The sequence below is a fragment of the Ursus maritimus genome, unplaced genomic scaffold (assembly GCF_017311325.1).
Source record: "Ursus maritimus isolate PB19 unplaced genomic scaffold, ASM1731132v1 scaffold_19, whole genome shotgun sequence".
In the NCBI taxonomy this organism is placed as follows: Eukaryota; Metazoa; Chordata; class Mammalia; order Carnivora; family Ursidae; genus Ursus; species Ursus maritimus.
In genome coordinates, this window is record NW_024424341.1 from 38,904,422 (window position 1) to 38,929,895 (window position 25,474).

A 25,474-nucleotide genomic window follows, 5' to 3' on the forward strand; every position below is an offset into this window, starting at 1 on the left:
GCTTCTGCACAGCAAAGGAAACAATCAACAAAACTAAAAGGAAGCCTAGCAAATGACATATCTGATAAGGGGTACTTCCAGTATCTGACTTGGATACTCCCAAAATCCATGAAGAACTTATCAAACTCAACACCCAAAAAACAAATAATCCAGGGACACCTGGGTGGCTCAGTTGGTTATGCATCTGCCTTTGGATCAGGCCATGATCCCAGGGTCCTAGGATCGAGTCCCACATCGGGTTCCTTACTTGGCGGGGAGCCTGCTTCTCCCTCTGCCTGCTGCTCCCCTGCTTGTGCTTGCTTGCTGTCTCTCTCTCTCTCTGACAAATAAGTAAATAAAATCTTGAAAAAAATTTAAGAAAAGAAAGAAAAACTAATAATCCAGTTAAGAAATGGGCAGAAGACATGAACAGACATTTTCCCAGAGAAGACCTACAGATGGCCATCAGGCACATGAAAAGATGCTCAACATCACTCATCATCGGGGAAATACAAATCAAAACCACGATAGGATACCACCTCACAGCTGTCAGAATGGCTAAAATCAGCAACACAGGAAGCGACAGGTGTTGGCAAGGATGTGGAGAAAGGGGAACCATCTTACATGTTGGTGGGAATGCAAACTGGTGTAGCCACTCTGGAAAACAGTATGGAGGTTCCTCAGAAAGTTAAAAGTAGAACTACCCTATGCTCCAGCAATTTCACTACTAGGTATTTACCCAAAGAATACAAAAATACAGATTCAAAGAGGTACATACACCCTGATGTTTATAGCAGCAACAACAATAGCCAAACTATGGGAAGAGCCCAAGAGTCCATCGACTGATGAATCGATAAAGAAGATGCAGTACATATGTACAATAGAATATTACTCAGCCATCAAAAAAAATGAAATCTTGCCATTTGCAACAATGTGGATGGAGCTAGACAGTATTATGCTAAGTGAAATAAGTCGGAGAAAGACAAATACCATATGGTTTCACTCATATGTGGAATTTAAAAAACAAAACAGATGAACATAGAGGATAGAAATAAAGACAGAGACAAACCAGAAAACAGACTCTTAACTATAGAGAACAAACTGAGGGCTGCTGGAGGGGAGGTGGCTGGGGGGATGGGCTAAGTAGGTGATGGGTATCAAGGAGGATACTTATCATGAGCACGGGGTGTTGAATATACATGATGAATCACTCAGTTCTACTACTGAAACCAATATTACACTATATGTTAACTAGAATTTAAATAAAAATTTGGAAGGAAAAAACAAAAATGAACAAGCAAAAAGAAAAAAAAAAGAAAAAGAAAAAACTGGTAAATGATTATAAAGTTCATCTGAGCAAGTAAATATGTAAAACTTGCCAAGACATGTTTAAAAGAAGTATAATAAAGGGGCACTTGTTCTCACAAGTATCAAAACTTTCTATAAAGAAACAGTAATTACCAATATGTGGAACTGTTGAATAGAGTTCCTTTTTTAAGTCATTTAAACATAGTAGTGAGTTAACAAATAGGCCATAGACATTCAGGGATTAGATGTGATACAGGTAATTCAAAGCAACAGGAAATAATGGTGAAACAGCCGACCAACCAGCTGGAAAGAAATTATGTCAGATCCCCATCTCGTCCCATATTAAAAAGATGCCATATTTTTTAAAACTAGAAGGAAGTATTTTTAATATTTAACAATCTTGCAGTGGGAACGTTTTCCTAAGCATGATGGAAAAACCCAGAAGCTATAAAGGAAAGGTGATAGATTTGACAACATAAAAACGGAAAATTGCTACACATCGAGACACCTGACGAGGCATTCAAGAATGAGGAAACATCTGCAGGGTATAAAATTAAAGGCTGATATCCATATCTGTGAATAATCCCTTTGTATCAACATTAAATCAATGACTGGTCAAAGAACACAAAAAGACAAATCCTCGAAAAAGAAACACAACAGCCAATAAGCCCCTGACACCTGTCTCCACCTCACACGTAGCATTTAAAGTACTCTCCCATTTGTCACATAAGATTGGCAAAGCTTAAAAATATCCATTGTTGGCAGGGCGTGAAGAAATTAGCACTGTAATACACTTCGGTGGAAGTGTAGAGTAATAGAATCGTTAACCTTTTTGGAATGTCGTTTGCCAGTGTTTATCATCATTTAAAATATGACTTCTAGCAATTCCATTTCCTGAAATACGTCCTGAAGAATTACCTAAATATAAGGATATTCTCTACAGCATTGCTTGTAATAGGATAAAGCTAGAACAACTAAGTGTCCAACCAGAGGGGAATAGTTAAATAAAACTATGATCCATCCACGTAGAGGAATATTAATGGATTGATCACCTATCATTGTGTAACAAAATTACCCCCAAACTCAAAACCACAATACACATTTATTATCCTTATTGTTTCTGTGTCAGATATTCGGGAGTGGCACAGATGGGCATTTCTGGCTCAGGATCTCTCGTAAGGCTGCAGTCATCTGAAGGCTGACCTGGAGCTGGCAGACCCTCCTCCAAGATGCCGCTCGTTGCTGGCCAGAGGCCAGCTGCTGCCCAGGTGGCCTTCTCCACTGGCTGTTTGAGTGTCCTCACAACATGGTGGCTGGAGGCCCCGAAGTGAGCAATCCAAGAGAGGCTAAGGCTGAAACTGGGACATCTCTTAAGCTCCACAAAGTCATTTCAATGGTATCCTAGCAATCACAACAGAACAGCTACAATTCAGTATGAGGGGAGTCTATGAGGGTATAAACCCCAGGCAGCAAGGATCACTGAAGCTGAAATTCAAAGGCTGAATAGCAGGGAAGTCAGATAAAGAGAGTGCAAGGAGACACCTGCAAAAACCATGAAAGAAATTTACCAATAGGAAGTAGAGATAAGGCTGGAGAGGTAAATGGAAGCTGATTCATGGCAATAATTCCAAGCTGTGTTAAGGAGCTTGATTTTTACGTAAAGCCACAAAGCCACCGGCAGAGTTCTATTTTAGTAAGATCACTCTGGTTATTATATGGAGGGTGGACTGAGTGGACAAGGACAAGGTGTAGGGAAGGAGGTTAGGCCGTCAGCTAGGAGGCCATTAAAATGATCCTGACAAGGAATGGTAACTTGGATTAGGGTGGTAGCAATAGAAGGGGAGAAAAGTCAGGCAAGTTCTGAGATATTTAGGGACAAGTCCAACAGGATTTGGTGTTTAAATACATGGATTACATGATAGGGGTAACCACATTCAGCTTCTATGGTTTTGACTTGAACAATTGGGTGACTGGGCACAGGGGATGAAAAACAGGTTTAGGGATTAGAAAGTTTATTTTTTAACAAGTTGAGTTGGAGATGGCTGCACACTTGGATATGTCGAATAGGCAGTGGACACATGGAACTTGGAGGTCAGGAGCCATGCCTGGGCATAAAAACTCATGAGCCATTACGATATCAGTGGAAACTGGGTGGCATGAGCCAGAGAATCATTGCTTTTAAAAGAAAGAGTTTACAAAAGACTGAAAAGGAATGCCAGAAAGGTAGAACAGACAGGAGGAACACCAGGAGAGTCTACTGTCACAGAAGATCACGGTGATTCACAGTTGTCATACTACTAAGCCAAGCAATTTAAAACTGAACAAACGTTGTACATCAGCTAAGAAAAAGACAATAGAGATGGAGAGCTTTCTCCCTCGGTCCCAAGACAGAATACTTCTCTGGGAAGGATGTGAACAACTTTGATGACCTCTGGTGTGATGCTTTTCAAAGTGTGATGTACATACAAATAACCTGGGGATTATATGAAAACACAGATTCTGAAAAAGAGAAAGAAAGAAAGAAAGAAAGAAAGAAAGAAAGAAAGAAAGAAAGAAAGAAAGAAAGAAAGAAAGAAAGAAGAAAGAAAGAGAAAGAGAGAAAAAAGAAAGGAAGAGAAAGAAAGAAGGAAAAGAAAGAAAAAGAAAGAGAAAGAAAGAAAGAAAGAAAGAAAGAAAGAAAGAAAGAAAGAAAGAAAAAGAAAGAAAGGAAAAAGAAAAAGAAAGGTAGGGCGGGCGGGCTCTCTAACTTTACCGAGCACAGACTCACATGGAGAAGGTCTTGAAACAATTATTGGGCCCCATCCCTACAGATAATGATTCAGCAGGTCTGGGACAGCATCTGGTAATTCGCATTTCTAACCATCTCCCTGGCAACGGTGATAGTGAGGCCACAGGTCCCCCAAGACCATAGCTTGAACTGTACCATTCTAAAGGACCACAGCTTAACTACTGCTGGCCACAACAGAGAGAAATCCATTTGGGTCTCAAAACATAATGCAAACAAGAAATATCCCTGTACACACTGTAGTCAGTCTGTGACCAACGCTCACTGAAGGCCGGGCCTACTCCTCGCTATCCATCACCCTCATGGTTCCTGTATCACAGCGAAGGACTCCTTCTTAATTGATGTATTCATTCTCAAGACTTACTCTCAGCAGTGGATGCCTACTTTTTATAATTCTCAAAGCTTCATCTTGCTGGTAAAGCCATTTCATGATATTAAACCAAGCAGCTGCTAATAAGTACTACTTCCTTTACTCAGGGGATGTCATTCTTCCCGAGTGACAGTTTTAGACAAAACCCTATATACAAAAAGGGAAAATTTTTATTTAAGGAGGAATCTTTTTTTTTTTTTTTAAGATTTTATTTATTTGACAGAGAGAGAGAGACAGCCAGCGAGAGAAGGAACACAAGCAGGGGGAGTGGGAGAGGAAGAAGCGGGCTCGCAGCAAAGGAGCCTGATGTGGGGCTTGATCCCAGGACCCCAGGATCATGCCCTGACCCAAAGGCAGATGCTTAACAACTGAGCCACCCAGGCGCCCCTATTTAAGGAGGAATCAATTCACATATGTATTCATTAAGCACCCAAATGTGTTTTATGTAAGGCATCTCAACATGAGATGGATTACACCTAATCCCTGCTCTCAAATCCGTAACATCAAAAACACCAACAATCAAGACGTGACAAATTCCATCTGAAACGACAGCTGACACTTATTTTTATGAAAGCCACCCAGCAGATACCTCAATCCATTTGCACAGAATGTGTGCTTGTTTTTAATAGCAACAGACGCAGGGAGAAGGAGAAAATACCCAACAGGGGTGACCAGGTAAGGCTTCCAGGATGAAGTAATTTCGTGTTGGAATGAGACAGATGGACAGTCTTTTCACAGGTGGAGGGCCCAGAAGCCCAGACCATTCCTTAAGAAAAATGAATTAAACATGTGGTTTAAGCATCTGCTGACAAAAGGCTTCATCCACCGTTCTTCAAAGGGTGATTAACAAGAAAGATACCCAGGTAAAAGCACAGTACCTGCCCTCAAAAAAGGCTTACACTCTAGCTTGGAGAGCAAGACAAGCACATCCTTGAAGGCGAGACTAAGGAACGAGTGCGCCGCCCCGACCCCAACACTAGGGGGGTTTTGGGAGAGGCGAAGGTATCCCCAGGTGCTCTCACAGGCAGTCAGGAAATGCCTTCCAGGCACACGCCAGCGGCCACGGGGGCCTGGGGGACTGCTGAGACGCGGGGAGGGGGCGCGCCGGGCCCAGCGATGCGGGAAGCGGGGAAAGGGCCGAGGAGTCCGCCTGCTTCGGTCCGCCGGGCCCTTACCGAGCCCCAGCAAACACCAGCAAAGGGGGGCGGGCGGCTCTGGGCGCAAGAGATTTCCGCGGCCCCAAGGCGCGTCCCACTCTCAGCCCTGGGGGCCTCAGTGGGACCACCGCCAGACCTCAGGCGACTCTTCCTCGGGGCCGGGCTCCTCCTGCCCCTGAGCCGCCACCTCTCGCTCTGCCCTGGGGCCCGCGTGAGTCTGCGGGGCCGAAAGCAGCCTGAGAGGAACCGCGAGCCGGCGGGCCGCAGGCTCCGTGGTCACCGCTGCAGAACGCGGGGGGGCGGGACCCGCGCGGCGAGCGGAAATGCACCGCTTCCTTCCGGCCGGCGCCGCACGAGACGGGGCGGGGCGCCCCGGGAAGGGGCGGGGGCTCGTGCTGACGGACGGCTCCCGGGACCTATGGGTGCGGCTGCGGCGGCCCGGCCTCCCCGGCGCGCCCCTTCCTCGCGGCCGCGGACGCCCCCCGGTTCCCCATTTCTCGGGTGTCGCGCAAAGCTCCGCCGCTGTACGGTGGCCGCTGCCTGGTCCTCTCTGTCCCCGCGGCGCGTTGCGGGCCGTTCTGCGGCCCCGCCCCCGCGGCCCTCGGCGCCCCCCGGCCGGCCGGCCTCCTTCCCCGCCCGGAGCCGCGCGCCAGGACGGCTGAGGCCGCAGGTCTGTGGCTGCGTGTCGGGCCGCGGGCGGAGCGAGGGGACACAAGGGCGCGAGGCTTCGGCGGCGGGCCGCGGGGTGTCCGGCGGGCAGGCGGGCTGCGCCCCGCCTCGCGGCGTTCCGCCGAATGCGCCGCGACCACCGGGAGCCCGCGGGCCGCCCCGCCGTGCGGTCGGGGGGGTGCGGCGCGGGCCCCGGGGCGTCTGGGGGCGCCCGGGTTGGGGACGCGGCGCACGCACGTCCGCGCGTACTGCGGGGCCGGGGGCGGCGGGTCGGGAGTGAGGAAGTTTGCCGAGGGCGGGGCCGCGTTCGCGGGCCACTTCTCGCTCTGGCTGTGAGGGCCTGGTCAGTGCTCGTCTCCGCGGCAGCGCGACTCTGCCCAGCCGGAGCAAGTCCCCGAACTTGGGCGGCCGCCGCCGGTCCCTCGGCGTCAGCTGGGGACACCCGGTGCTGCGGGGCTGGGGTGCGGTGGGAAGCTGCCGCGCCCGGGACGCTTGGTGCGTGCTGGAGCTTCGGAGTAGAGGACAAGCGTCGCTTTCATCTCTCTTTACAATGTTTAAGATGGCATTCCCTTTCATTTGATGGGGAAACTTTTTGTTTCGTAGTTCGTGCGATTATCACGGTCCCCGACACGGAGTTGGCACGTAAATATTTGTGGCCCTTCTGTCCTAACTTGTTAGAGTGTATCCGCTGTGGGATATTTACAACTCCTCCCCGAGCCCTTAGAAAGGACATGATTCTAGAATAAGGTAATTGGGGGATGAGCCCATGTACAGCAGTATGACTTTTTGCCTACACTCCTTTTTCTTCCCTCGCGGCTACAGGTTCTCCATTTTCATTGTTTGTACTTAACTGTTTTTGCGTCTCACATTTTATTTTTTTGTATGAATGAATGAACGAATAAATTATATAATTTTGGTTGCTTGGTTTGTTCTTTCTATAAAGCAAGTTGTTTACCTTTAGGAATCAATAAACTGCCCAAACAGTGGTGCCCGGCACTTGGTCACATTTCATAGTAATTAGTAAAACGGTGTTCATTATTCAGAGGAGTGAAGCAAGATGTTCCGGGGGACTGTAGCCAGCTTACTCACTGCCACCACTCCCTCGCCTCCCACTCGCTGCTTCCAAACCAGGCTTCTGCACCCTGCCTTTACTCCCACTTTTGCTCCCTGGGATAGCAGCTGCCCTGATTGGCACACCCCCGCTGCCATCACCACTGAGGCGTATTCCTAAAGCTTGCAGTGTGAATTGTTTTTAAAGAACATCGGTATTAAAATTCAGATACCTGAGACAAAAGTGTTTCACTTCTTCAAAATCAGGTTCTCAACAAATTTACTAATGATTGCCTCCCCCCGTGGTATAGAACATTATCTAAAACTGCATAATTATGTGACCAGTTGCAAGGTAACTGCAGCAGCTGGCGCAACCACAGAAACCTTCTTGCAAGAAGGGCAGGGGCTTGTCTGGGATGCCCACCTGTATTCTTAACTCTTGATAGGATGTATTAAGTAAATATCTGTGTTGGGTCTTGACAGTAACTTTGAAGGCTGGTTAAGATTTGATGGGAAGGGGCGCCTGGGTGGCATAGCGGTTAAGCGTCTGCCTTCGGCTCAGGGCGTGATCCCGGCGATCTGGGATCGAGCCCCACATCAGGCTCTTTTGCTATGAGCCTGCTTCTTCCTCTCCCACTCCCCCTGCTTGTGTTCCCTCTCTCGCTGGCTGTCTCTATCTCTGTCGAATAAATAAATAAAATCTTTAAAAAAAAAAAAAGATTTGATGGGAAAGTGGGAGGAGGGCATGCTAAGCCAGGGACAAGGCTTCAAGTCACACAGGGTGTCCTGGGGAGAGGGTAGGCATATGGACAGGCAATTTACTTTTCTGTCGTTTGCAGGAGTGGTTGGAAGAACAATGCATGTAAGTCTTTGACACCATGATATCCATCAGGCAAAGAAAAGGAGTGAAAACCACAGAAGTTTCTGAGGATTATGCAGCACAAGAAGCAAATGTGAAGTTGGAAAATAAATTGCCATCTGGTAGGTGATTTAAATTAAAGCAGCATTTGGGATTGCTTTTATTCCTGCATATTAAAATATCACTCTCCAATAGGATAAGAATTTGGTGAGACCTAACAGTTGAGGAAACTTGTTCTAATACCCTGATGTTTTAGTTCAACAAATGATTTGATTGCAGTTTGATAATACTGGCTTTATAGTTATGACACATAAAAGGTGAAAGAGCTCCGAGTAGAACCCCTTGTTTCTCAGCTGTCTGTTCAGTAGGTTGTGGTTTTGCCAATCTTTGACTTTCCAAAGTAATGCTTTCCCCCACGGTTCAGATTTTAGTCTGTTTCTAATTTTTCTGGGTTGTGTATGCTGTTCACTCTAGACAGCCCTACCTTGGAAGACTTTCTCATTTCATTAAGGTATTGAAAAATGAATCAAACATCTTTTTATTCTTTATTTGAATTCCTGAAATCTTCTCCTTTGGTTTGGGGAGGGAAGAAGGTCAGAATTTGGTAAGTTGTTTATATAATGCTGAAGATTTCTTGCTAAGCTGTACACCCAATGATATTAATTACTGACTTCCTGACTCCAAAATTGTTTTGTTAACTGAGCATGGTCAAGGTTTTTAAATGTAAGCATGAAAAATTCCATGTCTATCAACCATTTGGGATATCTGACAGAATTTACATTAGTGGCAGCTATGTTAATTCTTACCAGCCAGAACCAGTAAAGTAACTTGGTGGAATAGTTTTGTAAAATAAAATTAATCTGTATTGAGAAGTCATGCCATCCAACTGTGCTATTAGCAATTTTGGACAAGACAGAGTACTTTCTGAAGACTTAAACAATGTAACTTCAAGTTTGCTTTTTTGTATATTATTTTACTTATTTTTTAAAGATTTTTTAAAAATTTATTTGAGAGAGAGATAGAGCATGAGCAGGGAGGAGAGGGAGAAGCAGCCCCCCTCTCCCCCCCCCACTGAGCAGGGAGCCCGACTTGGGGCTCCATCCCAGGACTCTGGGATCATGACCTAAGCTGAAAGCAGACGCTTAACCAACTGAGGCACCCAGGTGCCCCAAGTTTGCTTTTTTATATTAAAACATAATTTTGAGGATTCTTCATTTTACTGAAGCAGTATTTATTCATGTCAGAAGAAAACCTGCAAACTAAAGAAAAGCAAAAAGAAAGAAAAAAAAAAGAAAATACTCCCACAAACAAATCCATCCTAGACTATCACCCATGAAACTTGATCTTGCTGTCTAAATGTAACTGCAAACATTCATATGTGGTTTGAGATCCTAGCTGTTTTGTAACTTGCTACATTTCTTTTATTATGTTATGAACATACCATGAGTCAGTCAATGTATTTAAAAATGTTATCAATGTAGTCATTGTGTGGCTATAGCATAATTTATTTAATTCCTTTTTGAATATTTAGATGGTTTTTAACCTCTTACCTATATAAACAGAACTATGATGAATATCCTTGTGGCAAAATGTTTGTTTAAAACTTTTATTTCTTTGGGTTATATGCCTGGATTTAGAATTATTGGTCAAATGGTGTGCTCATTTTGGTAACATTTTGCTACTTATTGCCATGTTGCATTCCAGAGAGTTACCAAATTACTCTTCCACCAGCAGTGTTTAAAAAAATACTCATATTTTGTACTGTTATTAAAACAGTGTTAGCATCTTTAAGCAATCAAATTGGCCAACATCTAAAAAATTAAACCCATTGTTTTGATTTGATCTCTTTTTTTTAGAGAGAGAGGGAGAGAGAACACAAGCCAGGGAGGGGCAAAAGAAGAGGGAGAGAGAGAATCCCAGGCAGGCTCAAGGGCCAGCATAGAGCCCAACACAGGGCTCAGTCCCATAACCCTGAGTATTATAACCTGAGCCAAAGATTACATGCTCAACGGACTGAGCCACCCAGGTGCCCCAATTTGCATTTCTTTAATATAATGAATTTGAATATTTTTGTCTATGAAGTTTATTGGCCATTTTTTCTTTTGTGTGTTCCCTACTCATGTATTTAAATATGTTTCCAACTGAAATATTCACATTTTTAATCCTGAAAGTGTTCATCCCATGTTAAGGATAAACTTTTTTTTTTTTTAAGATTTTATTTATTTATTTGATAGAGAGAGAGAGCCAGAGAGCACAAGCGGGGGGAATGGCAGAAAGAGAAAGGAAAAACAGGCTCCTACCCTGAGCAGGGAGCCTGACGCGGGACTCGATCCCAGGACTCTGGGATCATGACCCGAGCTAAAGGCAGACGCTCAACCAACTGAGCCACCCGGGCACCCCAGGGATACTTAAACTTTCTTATATGTGCCATAAATATTTTTTCCTAGTTTATAGGTCCTTTAACTTGAGTTGTGATGGATTTTTCTCTCCCTATGGATCTTTGAATTTTAAGTTGTCAGGTTTTTTGGTAGCTTTTAATGAATAAACCACGAATTATATGTAGACCATCTAAAAGACTTTTTGTATCCTAGACACGCAACCCATTTACTCCTCCATTTAATGAACTTCGTAGGTAAACTACAGTTACTAAACTATGCCAAACACAGACCCTACATACTAACGTACTTGTTCTCCAAAAGCTCATGCTGTCTGGCAAAATGGACAAGTGAACGATTAGATACAGTCAGGTAAAAACTGTAATAAAGTATGAAAACAGGTCTCCAGGATCACAGAAAGGAGCCCCCCAGTGTCTGCTGGGAATAGGGGAAGCTTCAGCAGTCACAGGCTGCTGGAACATAGCATACCTGATAGTCTGAAGTAGAACTAGTAAATTCTACATTCTTTACTGACTTAGCTATTTGTTTTATTTTTCTGAAAGGTTGTACCACTAGAAAGTTATGGAAGCTTCTGTCATTTACGGTTGGTGGAACCGTTGCCCTTTGCATTGGACTCCTAACATCTGTCTACCTGGCCACTTTACATGAAAACGATTTGTGGTTTTCTAATATTAAGGTATGAGGTTCCTATGACCATTGTATGATTTACTCATCAGTATCTCCAGTAATTAACCATATAGATAATGCAGTTTTGCCATAAAGAATTGAATCTCTTAAAAGGCTTGTCTATAGCGTAAAAGGACTTCATTAGTTTAAAATTGCATCAGAATGTTTGTAATCAGTGAGTTTTTTCATTTTCATTAACTTGCTCCGGTTACACAGCAGATACTGTAAACCAGTATTTTTCAACCTGTACGTTGTGAAATGGGCACAGGAAATCATGAGTAACATTTTTCTTAGTTAAAATAAGATGTGAGAGAGTATTACCACATACACTAGGGTTGAGAGTTATTTGTGGAACTATTAATTGTATGTATGTACAAACTGGGTTACAGTATACATTTTTTTTTCCTGTTGGGTACAGTAAAAAAGAAAAGAAACCAAAAGCCAGTGCTCTAAACCGTAGAGCCGTAGATGACCTCAGCGTGTCCATACCTTTCTCATCATAGATGCAGTGCTGAGAGGGCGGGGGAGCCACTATTTTTCTGACAAAAAGAGCCATAATTTTCATTATGTTCTCAGGAGGGATCGTATCTTTTTAAACCCCAATTTCCTTGTTATCTTTCTTCTCTTTTTAAACATTTCCAGGTGCCTTTTAATTTACCGTTGTTTTTAGAACAAGTATATCACCTATGCAAGGAAACTTAGCATCACCAGTATTTTTCATCTAAATATACTTTGTTTTTGATCCAAAATGTTATGATCTTTGACCTTATTTACTATGACTTCTAATGAGTAGTTGCTGGTAAGGGTAAAATTCACTTTCAAAGGTCAAATATTTATCATCTATGTGAATATTCAAAAAAGTCTATGCAGAGTCTAAAACAGTTCTCAAAGAGCTTTCCAAAATATTTTGAGCTTTGGTTCCATTATTGGAATGAGTCTCCAAAGGAGATGACTTTGAATGACAAATTTAATTTATAGGAATAACTTCTGGTATGTTTATTTTAAAAACCTGTCATATTCTCTATAGGTTTAGTGTATATATCGTCATACAAATTATCATGATACAAAGTATAATTCCTAACCTTCAGGGACAGTGGGTAGTTTTTCTTGTGAAGAAATTTATTACTCACCTTAATCTCTTTAAAATGAAGTGCTTATAAACAGATTTCTTAGAACTAAACAATGTAGTCATTTTTAATCCACACAAGTATTTTGAATAAAGACTGAATATCCCTGTGTGGACATATAGCTGAAACTAAATGCCAGTAACTCTGTAGTGAGGAGAAGATGCTGAAAGAGATCACCTAACTTAATTTCAAATTGTAATTTTAGCTCTTTCAGGTTTTAAGTGGCCTTGCTAATAACCTTAAATAAATACACCCCATCATTAAGAAACCTGAGCACCCTTGATTTTTCTCTTAAATCTCCCCAGGTTAAAGAAGGCATTATACCTTTATCTAGGATTTATTGAGCACCTCTTCTGTGGGAGCATTCATCTTAAACACTGTGGGGAACATGGAAAGAGTAACAAAGACTAATGAATTTGCCAGCAGATTTTCTAGTATGATACATTAATTCTGTAAATAGCATTGAGCACCTATGGTCTGCCAGCAGGTTTCCCGGCATACTGTCCAGGTGTAGTGTGCGCTCAGTCGTAGCAGTAGTGCAGCTAAAACTAGGCCCCTGCCTTCAGGGAGCTTACGCTCTGGAGCGTACACACACAGTGACAGCCCGTCCAAAGTCAGTACCTTGATGCGGCAGGATAGAGTATTGTGGAGGCACAGAGCAGGGGTAGCCTAACCCAATTTTAGGATTAGGGAAGATTTTCTGGAGGAAGTAATGGTTAAGGAGACCTGCAGGATGAGAAGGGTTAACCAGATAAATTGGGGACGAAAGATGAATGTCCTAGGGAAGGGACATGTATAGGAACCTCGAGAGGCTAGAACATTGAGAGCGTTCAAGGTCTTGGCAGTAGTTCAGCCTGGCTAGCGCGTAGATGGGGAGAGAATGTACTGGGATAGCAAATGGAGGCCAGGTCACGAGGGAACAGCAGTGTCATCATCTTGCTTGAGAAAGATGGCTCCGGCTACAGTATGGAGTGTGGATTTGAGGAGGATAGCACTGAAGTGAGAGGAAACCACCAAGAAAATTGAATTCAGTGGATTTGGTAATATCTGAATGTCAGTAAATGCGTGTTTTCTGTTCCAGACACAGATCTAGGCCCTGAGAATACAGCCTTTGAATCAGATACGGAACTTAATTCTGATGAGGAGGGGGAAAAAAAACCAGAAACTAACAAAAAATAAGTACTCTGGTGGAAACCAGACAGGGTGGTGGCATAGTTATTGGGAGGCTACTTGAAATTGGGAGGGAAAGCAGACCATTTCGAACACAAGACCTACATCAACACTTAAATCCTAGGAAGGAACCAGTCGAGCTAAGGCCTGTGAAAGCCTCCTAGGCAAGTGAAAAGGCTCTTATGGAGGACAGAACTTGTCAAGTTGAACATCAGAGAGAAAGCACATGAGGCCAGAATTTTATGAGCAAAGAGGAGACTGGGACCAGAAAAGAAAAGACCAGATCCTGTTGGAGAGAAGCGTACAGAGTCAGAGCTTATTAGAAGGTGGACTTGGAAGGATGTAGCAATTCATTTGTGTGGATGGTGATTGAGAAGGAGGAGTCGTTAGTGATGCTCTGCTTTCTCCCATTGGCAGCTGAGTAGATGGGCGGGTGTGCTGCTCACTGTGACAGTGAACCCTGTGGGAGAACAGAGCTGGAGCGCAAGAACTTCTGTCACCACCTACCCAGAGTTAAGCTGACCTTGACAGGTTAAGTCTGCCACAAAACTGCCCTCACTTTAGATACCACTTACAAGTTTGGGGGTCCTCAGGCTACCTCACTTCTGACCACAGGTAGACTATAAATTTTGGGATACCCACTATCCCCCTCGGGTTCAGTAATTCACTAGAATGCCTCACAGAACTCAGGAGAGTCTTACACTCAATGATTACAGTTTTATTATGACAAAAGGATATAAATCAGAACCAGCCAAAGGCAGAGACTTGTTGAAAATCTGGGAGGGTCCCAAACTCAGGCTTTCCATGGTCCTTTCCCTGTGGAGTTAGGCACATGGTCCTCCTGGCACATTGATGTGTGAGATGTGTTGAGTACTGCCAACCAAGAAAGCTCACCTGAGCTCTGGTGTCCAGAGCTTTTACTGGAGGTTCATTATGTAGGTATGAGTGATTGAATCATTGGACACAGTGTTGATTCAATCTCCAATCCCCCTCTCCTCCCTGAGGGTTGGGCCAATGTCAGCTGGCTCCAAGCCCCAACCCTCTAATCACATGGCTGGTCTTTCTGGCTTGGTCAGCCCCCATCCTGAGTCATCTTTTTAGAACAAACTATCAAATGTCCTGAGGAACCCACCGTGAACAAAGACACTGTTCTCACTTGGGAAATTCGAGGATTTACTGGCTACCTCCCAGGAACTGGGGACAGAGGCCAGCCAAATTCTTTACAGGGGACAGCGAGACAGCAAATGACACATCCTTGTTTGGATACGTTATGAGTCACTTTTGAAGCAGTCCAAGGAGAGAGATGGAGTAAAGGGACCTGGATTCGTGGGTCTGGAGGCAGGAGGCCCATCTGTGTTGGAAACGGACATTTTCATGTTACCAGCTTGTAGATGTGTGGGCACGAATGTTTGAGGAGTGTGCAGAGTGAGAAAGAGACCCTAGGCTAGTTTCTGTCTGTGCCTCAGATACCATCTGCGAGAAGCTATAAAACAGGAACATCCTCGAATCTAACAGGTTTCTTTCCACCAACACCCCCGTCCCCTGAAACGTACAATTGAGCTCAGTCTTACGGCGTTTTTTCCCTCTTTATTCAAGCAATAGCTTGTAGCACAGAATTTTTTTTCCCTCTGTATCACAAGAGGAATCCTCAGATGTTTCAACTGTTTCTCAAACCTAATAATACCTCTGCATAGGCATTTGGTTTATCTTTCATCTTAGATTATGTAAACCCAGTGCTGTCCAGTGAAACTTCCCGCAGTGAAGGAAATGATCTGTCTCGGCACTGTTCAGTGCAGTAACCACTAGCCAAATGTAGCTGTTAAACAGTTGAAATGTGGCTATGGCAACTGAGGAACTAAATTTTACATTTTATTTAATTTTAAAATGTGTATACATTTTCTGTGAATAAACCAATGAAAATGATAGCCATTAGTGATCAGAGACATTACTCAACCAAAGGGAGCTCATTTTCAGAGTTTATTCATGCCTTCAGAAATTTACTCCTTAATTTAAACCATTTTCCTGTTGGGGGATTATGGGAATATTTGAGAAGTGTAAATCTGTTTTCCTTTTGTACTTGTGGGTTATAACTTACCAAAATTGCTAGGCTGTTTTTTATGAAAATACTTTGATTTTCTCTGAATACTTTGAATTAGTTGTAGTTACTCAGAGAGTAAAAACATTGCTTCTAAAACAGACAAATCGTACCTTGAGTTTATGCATTCAGAATGATACTTTAAATGTCAGTTGCTAATCTTAACAATGTTAATATTTGAATGTGGGAACTCTGGACCAGAGAGCAACTTGAAAGTTGAAGAAGATGTTGGTTTAAATGGTCGTAGAAAATGTGTATATACTATCCTTTCTTAGCATATTTTTTAGTTTAGTTTAGTTTTAGTTTTTATTTAAATTCCAGTTAACATACGGTGTGATATTACTTTCAGGTGTACAGTTTAGTGATTCATCACTTCTATACATGACCCAGTGCTTATCACAATAAGTGCCCTCCTTAATCCCCATCACCTGCTTCACCCATCCCCCCACAACCTCCTCTCTGGTAACCATCAGTTTGTTCTCTACAGTTAAGAGTCTGTTTCTTGGTTTGCCTCTTTTTCTCCCATGATCATTTGTTTTGTTTCTTAAATTCCACATACGACTGAAATCATAGGGTATTTGTCTTTCTCTGACTGACTTATTTTGCTTACCGTTATAGTCTGTAGCTCCATCCACATCATTGCAAATGTCAAGATTTCATTCTTTCTTTTATAACTTCATTATTTTTGAAAAGATTTTATTTTTATTTATTTGTGAGAGAGAGAGCATGAGCTGGGGGGAAGGGCAGAGGGAGAGGGAGAGAGAGAAGCAGACTCCCTGGGGAGCAGGGAGCCCAATGCTGGGCTCGATTCCAGGACCCTGGGGTCATGACCTGAGCTGAAGGCAGATGCTTAACCGACTGAGCCACCCAGGTGCCCGAAGATTTCATTCATTTTCCTGGCTGAGTAATATTCCATTGGATGTATACATGACATCTTCTTTACCCATTCATCAGTCAGTGGACACTTGGGCTCTTTCCCTAATTTGACTATTGTTGATAACGCTGCTGTAAACATCAGGGTGCATGTATCCCTTTGAATTAGTATTTTTGTATCCTTTGGGTAAATACCTAATAGTGCAATTGCTCGATAGGAGGGTAGCTCTCTTCTTAACCTTTTGAGGAACCTCCATACTGTTTTCCTGAGGGGCTGCACCATTTGCATTCCCATCAACAGTGCAAGACGAGTCCCCTTTCTCATTTTTTTAAAAAATATTTTTATTTATTTATTTGAGACAGAGACAGAGCATGAGGAGGGAGGGGGAAGGGGTAGAGGCAGAAGCAGACTCCCCGCTGAGCAGGGAGCCAGACTCGGGGCTCCATCCCAGAACCCCGAGATCATGACCTGGGCCAAAAGCAGGCGCTTAACCAACTGAGCCCCCCAGGTGCCCCTCCTTCTCCTTATTGAATGTCTATTATATGCTTAGCACCATTTTAAGTACAATTTAAACATACTTTATTTAATCTGGCTGTCTCCAAAGCCCAAACATTTTAACTCTGAATTGTCCTTTAAATGCAACATGCCTTTTTGCTGCCCTTTATTTTAAACAAAACATACTAAAAAGGTTCAAAGCCAATGCTTTCACTTGCTGTGCTCCTCTTATGGTGCCCAGCACATCATCAGTGCTGGATAACAGTGGTCTGTTTGGAGTCAAGTTAACCTCTACAGGTGAGGGAGGTGGTATAAGCAGGAGAGAGGGGAGATGGGGACAGCAGCTGCTCTCAAAGCTCTGGGCTGGAACTAGAGCAGAGGGATACAGCTTTTGGAGCTTGCCTTCAGGGGTAGGATATAGTTAGTACTGGCAAGCAGGGAGCTCGTCAGTGCATTTTTAGTGACTTGTGTATAGTAGATGCTAGAGTAAAAATATATTTAGCATGATTCTTTTTATTTTTTAAACACGTGTTGTGTTACTTATTACAAACTATACCGTGACAACAAAAACTTTAAATAAAAAACATTACTCAGTATTCATTACCCTTAACAGAAACCAGTTTTTATTTTTCTGTTCCATTCTTCATCCTGTATGTGTATATATTTTACATATTTGTGACTCATGACCCTGAGATCAAGACCTGAGCCGAAATAGGAGTTGGATGCTTCATCGACTGAGCCACCCAGACGCTGCTCCAATATACTTTTTATGATCAGATTTACCTGATGTTACATCATATGCTTTTCCCTTACATAGTTTCACATTTATACGAACTTTCACAATTATTAGGTAAATGATTGTTTATATAATTTAATATTTTTGAAATTTTTATACCCTTAGTTATTTCTCTATTTCTGTGCTCCCCAATTTGGAGTAGATTGTTCCTAATTGTGTAGTTAAACCCCTCAAGTTGCTTATTACTTCATGTTTTAAAGTGGCAGTGTAGAGATGTCAGTTCCTTCATCTTTTTAGAATTACCTCAAAGCAATTAAGGAAAATGAAAAACAGTCATTTTCCATCCTTGATGAAACTAAGAAAGGTCTATGATCTGGAACCACAGCGTATGAGGGAGGGCCGCCAAACCCAGGGAAACTCAGAGGAGCATGGAAAGGTACCGCCAGAGGACTCTCAGAGCTACAGATTTTAGAGGAAGTCACCACAGCCTGCTTCTCCGAGGTTGCTGGCGTACCCTGAGGGGTGAGACTGAGGTCTGCTGTGGAGAACCATGGGCCAGATGTGTGCAGTAATAACCGAAGCTTTCCTGGAGACTCTCCGGTACGAAAGAGAAGTAAGCGAGGCAGGCCGAAGGGAGTGATCACGGAGAAGCCATTTTTGTAAAAGTGGCATTGAAGAAGGCTAGGATAAAGGGAGAAAACTTGCATGTTGAACAGCTCTGAGGCTGCCACTCTTGGTTGGCTCAAATGAGGAAAAGACGAAAGAGCCTCCTCTTGTAAACCACGCTGCATCACAAGGAAAATTCTTGCTGGCCTGATTGGTGGCCCTGACCTCTCCCCCACATCAACTTCCTGCAAATAGCTGGTTTAGTAAGAACTTGCCACGTTCAGAAATGGCTCACAACCAGAAAGGAACTAGCACAGGATCGATACAATGAAACTGCAAGAAAAAAAGGAAGAGAAAAATAGGAACGAATGAAAGACGAAGAATAGTCACCAGAAACAATTTATAGCAGAGACATGAAGATTGTAACCAAACGTGTCACATTAACAAACAAACATAATACGCATTTGGCACCATAGAAGATAAATTCAAAGCAGGGCTGTAAGAAGGTATAGGCCATCTTCAAGGACATACAGGAAGATAGCAAAAGGAAATGAAACATGAGCTGGCAGAACTTAGGCAAGAAGTAGAATTAAAAGGTAAAACCGTAACAGAAAGCACGACGATGTTGGAAGCAACACACAGATTAGAATCTGCGACAGGCACAGAACGAGAAATGTTGCACCGATAAAGGAAAACGAAATGAAATGAAATGAGTACAGTTAAAATAGTAGAGAGAAACTGACAGGTGAGGAAGACAATAGCAAACATGCATGATTTGTCCCAAAAGACGAGAACCAAAACAATGAAACAAGGGACAATCATGTTTAAAGATATGATTCAAGAAAACTTTTGAAAAATGAAAGGTGACTTGAATCTACAAATTGATGGGGCACGATGGGCCCCAGGAAAACTTGGCCTAGAAAAATCATTAGCAGTGTATAGTTCTATAAATCACAGGGCTTCAATAGTAAGAAACCCCTGGACATCCAAACAAAAGATCACCTTACCTATCAGAGAAGTCAGTCTGGCTTCTGTCTTTTCCATGGTAACATTTAATGCTTAAAGACCCAGAATGATGCCTGCAGAAGACTCACTTAAGGGAATGTGACATATATTTTATTTTATTCATTTTAAAGATTTTATTTGTCAGAGAGAGAGAGTGCACAAGCAGGGGGAGCAGCAGGCAGAGGCAGAGGGAGAAGCAGGCTTCCCACTGAGCAAAGAGCCAGATGCAGGGCTCGATTCCAGGACTCTGGGATCATGACCTGAGCCGAAGGCAGACACTTAACTGACTGAGCCACCCAGGCATCCCTATTTTAATCTGGTCATTCCCTCATGTATAAAGCACCATACGAATTGTTTTGATTCTGAGAAATGTATTTTTTTAAGAACACCTGAAGAAATTGTTAGAGGGAAAACTATCCAGCTGAGAGAGAAAAGGCAAAACAATTGCAGAAAGACCATCAGAAAGTGCGGTGCAAACATACTTAACTGTAGAACTAGCACTAAATAGTTACAGAACAAAATATATATGGCGTAAACAATGTGGTAACACCCAGCAATGTTATAATTATGAAATAGTAACAGAATAACAATGTAATAATAAGTTAGAAGAGGAAAGAAAAGGGAAGGTAGAAGACGGTGGAGGAATCCATTTCTTTATTTTTCATAGATAGAAGTCAAGTTTCATCTCAAAATGAGAAGTCAAGGGGCACCTGGGTGGCTCAGGTGGTTAAATGTCTGACTCTTGATCTCAGCTCAGGTCTTGATCTCAGGGTCATGAGTTCAAGCCCTATGTTGGCCTCCACTCTGGGTGTGGAGCCTACTTAAATACTCAAGAAACAGATACATAGTGTATGTAAAAGAAAATTCCATGAAAAATATCTTCAAGTAAAATGGGGCAGGGAAGAAGTACAAATTTCATGAGATTATCATTACTTATTATAGGAACTCAACAGATACTATCCATAGAAATAGAGAATTAAGTTATCCTTCAAAGTTATAGTGATAAAGGTAACTCCTAGAACAAAGACATTAAAAGACATACACACACACACCCAGACACAGATCATATAGTAAAGGGTTTGTTCTAAAGACTAACAAAAAATGTGGTACAAGATGTGTGACCACAAATATGTCAAAATACTTTTGTATAAATTGTCTGCTTTAGTCACCTGATAAAAACTCTGTATCATAAAGCAAAATCCAAATCACATACTATATGCATAAGATTCTCCCAGAACAGAGTTCCTTAGAAGGATAAGGACTTGCTGAAGTATTTCCCCAAAAGGGGGAAAGAAAGTCAGACAAAGTGTTAAATGAAGAAGGGCAGTTTTTCAGTGATAAAGATGCCGACCACAGACAGGACTATCCATGGGTCAGATAACTTACCAATATTTATAAAGCAAAAACCACAGGAAATACAAGAAGAAATAGAGAAACACACTAATACTGAGTTTTAATTCTTTCTCAGTTCATAAAAAAAAGCAAGTGGTCAAAATGAGAATATAGAAGACCTAGGGAAAATAATGAATAAGAGCTCTAATCTATAAATATCCAAAGACAGAATGTATGTTCTTTTCAAATATCCACAGAACATTAACTAAAACATTGATATGTTAAACCATAGAGAAAATCTCAGATCCAAAACTACAGACAATATTTCCTTATCACGATGTGATAGTGCATAGTCTTGGCTTGTTCTTGACTTTGGGCATAATGGTCACAGACTCAAATTATACTCTTTTAATTTATTCATTCATTTAAATAAAAACTGGAGATAACTAAAAAGAAAAAGGTCACTTTTAGAAATCTAAAAATATTTCCTGGGGCGCCTGGGTAGCGCAGTCGTTAAAGCGTCTGCCTTCGGCTCAGGGCGTGATCCCGGCGTACCGGGATCGAGTCCCACATCGGGCTCCTCCGCTATGAGCCTGCTTCTTCCTCTCCCCCTCCCCTGCTGTGTTCCCTCTCTCACTGGCTGTCTATCTCTGTCAAATAAATAAATAAAATCTTTAAAAAAATAAAAAATAAATAAAAAATAAAAATATTTCCTAATTTTTTGGGAAAAAAAATCCAATATTTTTGGTCACAGGAAATTAAAATGAATTTATAGAAATTATAAATGAAATCTAGGAAATGATGAAAACCATATTTCAGGACTAGGGAATACAGCTACAGCAGTATTCAGAAGAACTTGTAGCTTTAAGTATTATATTATGAAATAAGAATGAATAAACAAATGAATTATTCCACTTATGAAGTTGGAAAGTAAAAATCTAGCAACAGAAGGAAGGATAAAGGTAAAAGAAATTGATCAACTAGAAAGTAGGAAAATAATTAATAAATGAATGGTTATTTGGGGAGTGAAAAATAAGGATAAGGATGAGGTAGGAAGTACAGATATCCAAAGTAAGAAATAACAGAGAAATAATTACAGACATCATGAAATGTAGCAGAGAAGTAACTGTAGAGACCATGAAATAGGAAAGAGCCAAAGTCTATTTTGTTTGATTCAGTGCAGATTAAATGAATGGATGAAACATGATTTTCTGGAATATAAATTACCAAAACTGACCCCAGAAAGTATAATTATTTCTGCATATATGATAGAGAAAACGTGGTAAAAAGCCACCCATCCTACACCCTCCTAAATAGCAGACCCTGTTGATTTTTATGGAAGAATTTTACCAAACTCTTAAAGAATCAAAATATTCCAGTACTATTTCAGCCATTCTAGAACACCAAAGAGAAAGAAAACTTCCAAATTATTTTTATAAATCAGATAAAACACACCAAAACTGAGGATCAGAATATAACTACAGTCAATTTTCCTTAATTCCCAACAGTTATGTTCTAAAAGTCACTGAGAACACTGAATTAGAGAATACTGAACCATTGCTCCTAGGGAAATGTGTGTGTGTGTGTGTGTGTGTGTGTGTGTGTCACACATAGGTCTTAAATTCTAAAAACCCTTCCTGGTAGTTTCTATTTTCTTTATTTTACAAAAGAGAAAATGAGGTTCCAGATTGTTAAGGGACTTGCCTGAGGTTGCCCCACTAACAGGTACCAGAGTTGCATTCAGACCCCATCCACTGGGGCCCAGAGCTGGGGCTTCAGTCGCTGTGTTGCACTCACGGCCCCTTACTGTATGCATCTTCTCGTTGTGTCTGTATGCGAGCTGGAACAAGAGGCAGGGCACAGCTGGGAACCGTGCACGTTAGGCAACTCACATTTTCACTGCTCTGCACATGGCTGCAAAAGCACAGCAAATATTAATTTTGTCAATTTTGTTACAAATTTTAGCTAGTTGGCAGATTTGCAAACCAGAAATCTGTGAATAAGGAGAATCAACTGTATATTATCTAGATAATATAAAAAAAAACAAAGCTCAGAGACTAATCCCACTTACATATATTGAACCAAAAATTCTAATTAATACTAATAAAGAGAATCTAGTTGTATATCAAAAGTATAATGTACCACGAAAAAGTCATTTTTATGCCAGGAAACTAAAGGAAATTGTTGGGAAATCTAGTAATATACCTGTTTGCTATGTTAGTACTTCAAAAGATGCAAAAAATAAATAAGTAAAGGCATTTGGAAAAAAAAAGTCCATCATTTTCTTGCAACATATGTTAACTTAAAATTAAGAATAGGCCAGATGAGCCCATTATGTCACTGGAATAAAAGATAAAACTATATGATTATCTCAAAGACATAGAAAAAGCATTTGTAGAATTCAACAACTCTTCACAATAACAAACACTCAACAGACTAGAAATAGAAGAGAACTTCAGCCTCCTAAAGGGTATCTGCCAGAAATCGCACAGCTAACATCATATTTAATGGTAATAAATTGAAAGCTTTCCCCCTCAGATTAGGAACAAGACAAGAATGTCTGTTCTAGCCGCTTCTATTCAACATACACTAGAGGTCCTAGTCAGGGAAATTAGGCAAGAAAATGAAACAGAAGGTCTCCAAATTGGAAAGGAAGAAGTACAACTGTCTCTGTTTATGATAACATGATCTATATAGAGCTATTTTATAGTTCTTCTGTATAGAACTATTCTATAGATCTTCTATAGAGAACTATTAAAACTAATAGTTTATCAAGGTTGCAGGATACAAGATTGACATACAAAAACTACTTGTATTTGTATATAATAGCAATGAGTAAACCAAAAGTGAAATTAAGAAAATAGTTTCATCTCAAGTAAATAAAATCTTTAAAAAAAAGAAAAAGAATTTCGTTTACAATAGCAACAAAAGAATAAGGTACTTAGGAATAAATCGAACAAAAAAAGTATAAAACTTCAATCGTGTTCATGAATTGGAAGACAGTATTGTTAAGATGGCACGTTGGCGTACAGATTCAACATCGTCCCTCTCACAATCCCAGGTGGAAGTTTTTGCAGAAATTGACAAGTTGACCTTAAAATTTATATGGGGGGCGCCTGGGGGGCACAGTCGTTAAGCATCTGCCTTCGGCTCAGGGTGTGATCCCGGCGTTCTGGGATCGAGCCCTGCATCAGGCTCCTCCACTGGGAGCCTGCTTCTTCCTCTCCCACTGCCCCTGCTTGTATTCCCTCTCTCGCTGGCTGTCTCTCTGTGTCAAATAAATAAACAAAATCTTTAAAAAATAATAATAAAATAAAATTCATATGGAAACTGAAAGGACCCAGAATAGCCAAAGCAGTTTTGAAAAAGAACAAAGTTGGAGCACTCACACTCCCTGATTTCAAAACTTACCATAAGGATACAGTGATCAAGGCAGTGAGTACCGGCATAAGGGGAGATGAAATAGAATTGAGAATCCAGAAGTAAGCCCTTACACTTGTGGTCAGTTGATTTTCAACAAAGATACCGAGACCATTAAATGAAGAAAGAATAGTCTGCAATGAATGACCTGGGGACAATTGGATATTCATGATTAGAGCAAGGAAATTGGGCCCCTTCCTCGTACATACACACAGGTTAACTCAAAGTGGATCAGAGACCTAAAAGTAAGTATGAAACTTCTGGAAGAAAACATGAATAAGTCATCATGGCCTTGGGTTAGGCTAAGCCATCCTAGATACAACACCAAAAACACAAGTGACTAAAGGAGAAATACTTAAATTGGACTTCAAAATTAGAAAGGTTTGTGCTCCAGAGTATACAGTCAAGAAAACGAAAAGACACCATTCAGAATGGGAGAAAATATTTACAAATCCTATGCCTGGTAAGGGGTTTGAGTCTGGAATCTACAAAGAACCATAATAACTCAATGATAAAAATACAGTTCAATTTTTTTAGTGAACACAGGACTTGAATAGACATTTTTCCAGAGATGGTCTACAAATGGGCAAAAAGCACATGAAAAGATTCTCAACGTCATTAGCCTGTCAGGGAAATTCTAATCAAAACCACAATGAGGTAACACTTCACATCCACTAGCAGGGCTACAATAAGAAGACCTGTAATAGCAAGTGTTGACAAAGTTGTGGAGACATTTTAAGCCTTCCGCACTGCTGGTGGGAAGGCAAAATGGCGCAGACATTTTGGTAAAGGGCCTAGCAGGCCCTCGGACAGTGAAACATAGTGATCATATGATCTTAGCAATTCTACTCCTAAGGAAATACCCGAGAAAAATGAAAACACACTGCATAAAAACTTGTGCATGAATATTCATAGCAGCATTTTTCATAATAGCCAAAAAGAGGAAACAACCCTAACGTCCACTAATGGTTGAATGGATAAGAAAAACGTGGCATATCCGTATAATGGAATATTATTGGGCAGTTCTGCAGTGAATTGATAATACAGGCTCTACCACATTAGAGGAGCCTTGAAAACATGCTAAATGAAAGAAATCAGGCACAAAGGAGCACATATTGAATCATTTCATTAAAATGAAATTTCCGCGATAGCCAGTCTAAAGAGATAGAAAGTAGCTTCGTGATTGCCCAGGGCTAGAAAGCGTAAGGGCTTTGCAGGGTGACAACTCAGGGGTGTGGTGTTTCTTTTTAGAGGTAATGAAATAGCCTAAAATTGATGCTAGTGATGCATGAATAACATTGTGAATATAGTAAAAGGCATTGAATTGTATACTTTAAATGGGTGAATTATGTAGTATGCAAATTCTATCTCAGTA

The 25,474-nt window shown here is 41.5% G+C and overlaps 1 protein-coding gene across 4 annotated transcripts in view; it reads left to right on the plus strand.

The window, feature by feature from the left end:
- Positions 1-6,072: 6,072 nt before the first annotated feature.
- DPY19L3 (dpy-19 like C-mannosyltransferase 3) overlaps positions 6,073-25,474 on the plus strand; it is a 67,146-nt gene continuing 47,744 nt past the window's right edge. For 3 of the 4 annotated variants that reach the window (XM_040633687.1, XM_040633689.1, XM_040633688.1), the window contains exons 1-3: positions 6,073-6,269; positions 8,158-8,299; positions 11,116-11,249. In XM_040633687.1, the coding sequence (XP_040489621.1) occupies positions 8,197-8,299; positions 11,116-11,249 (237 nt within the window). In that variant the 5' untranslated portion in view covers positions 6,073-6,269; positions 8,158-8,196. Of the gene's footprint in view, positions 6,270-6,527; positions 7,016-8,157; positions 8,300-11,115; positions 11,250-25,474 lie in introns of those variants that run through there. The other variant, XM_008689050.2, reaches the window with a different exon arrangement.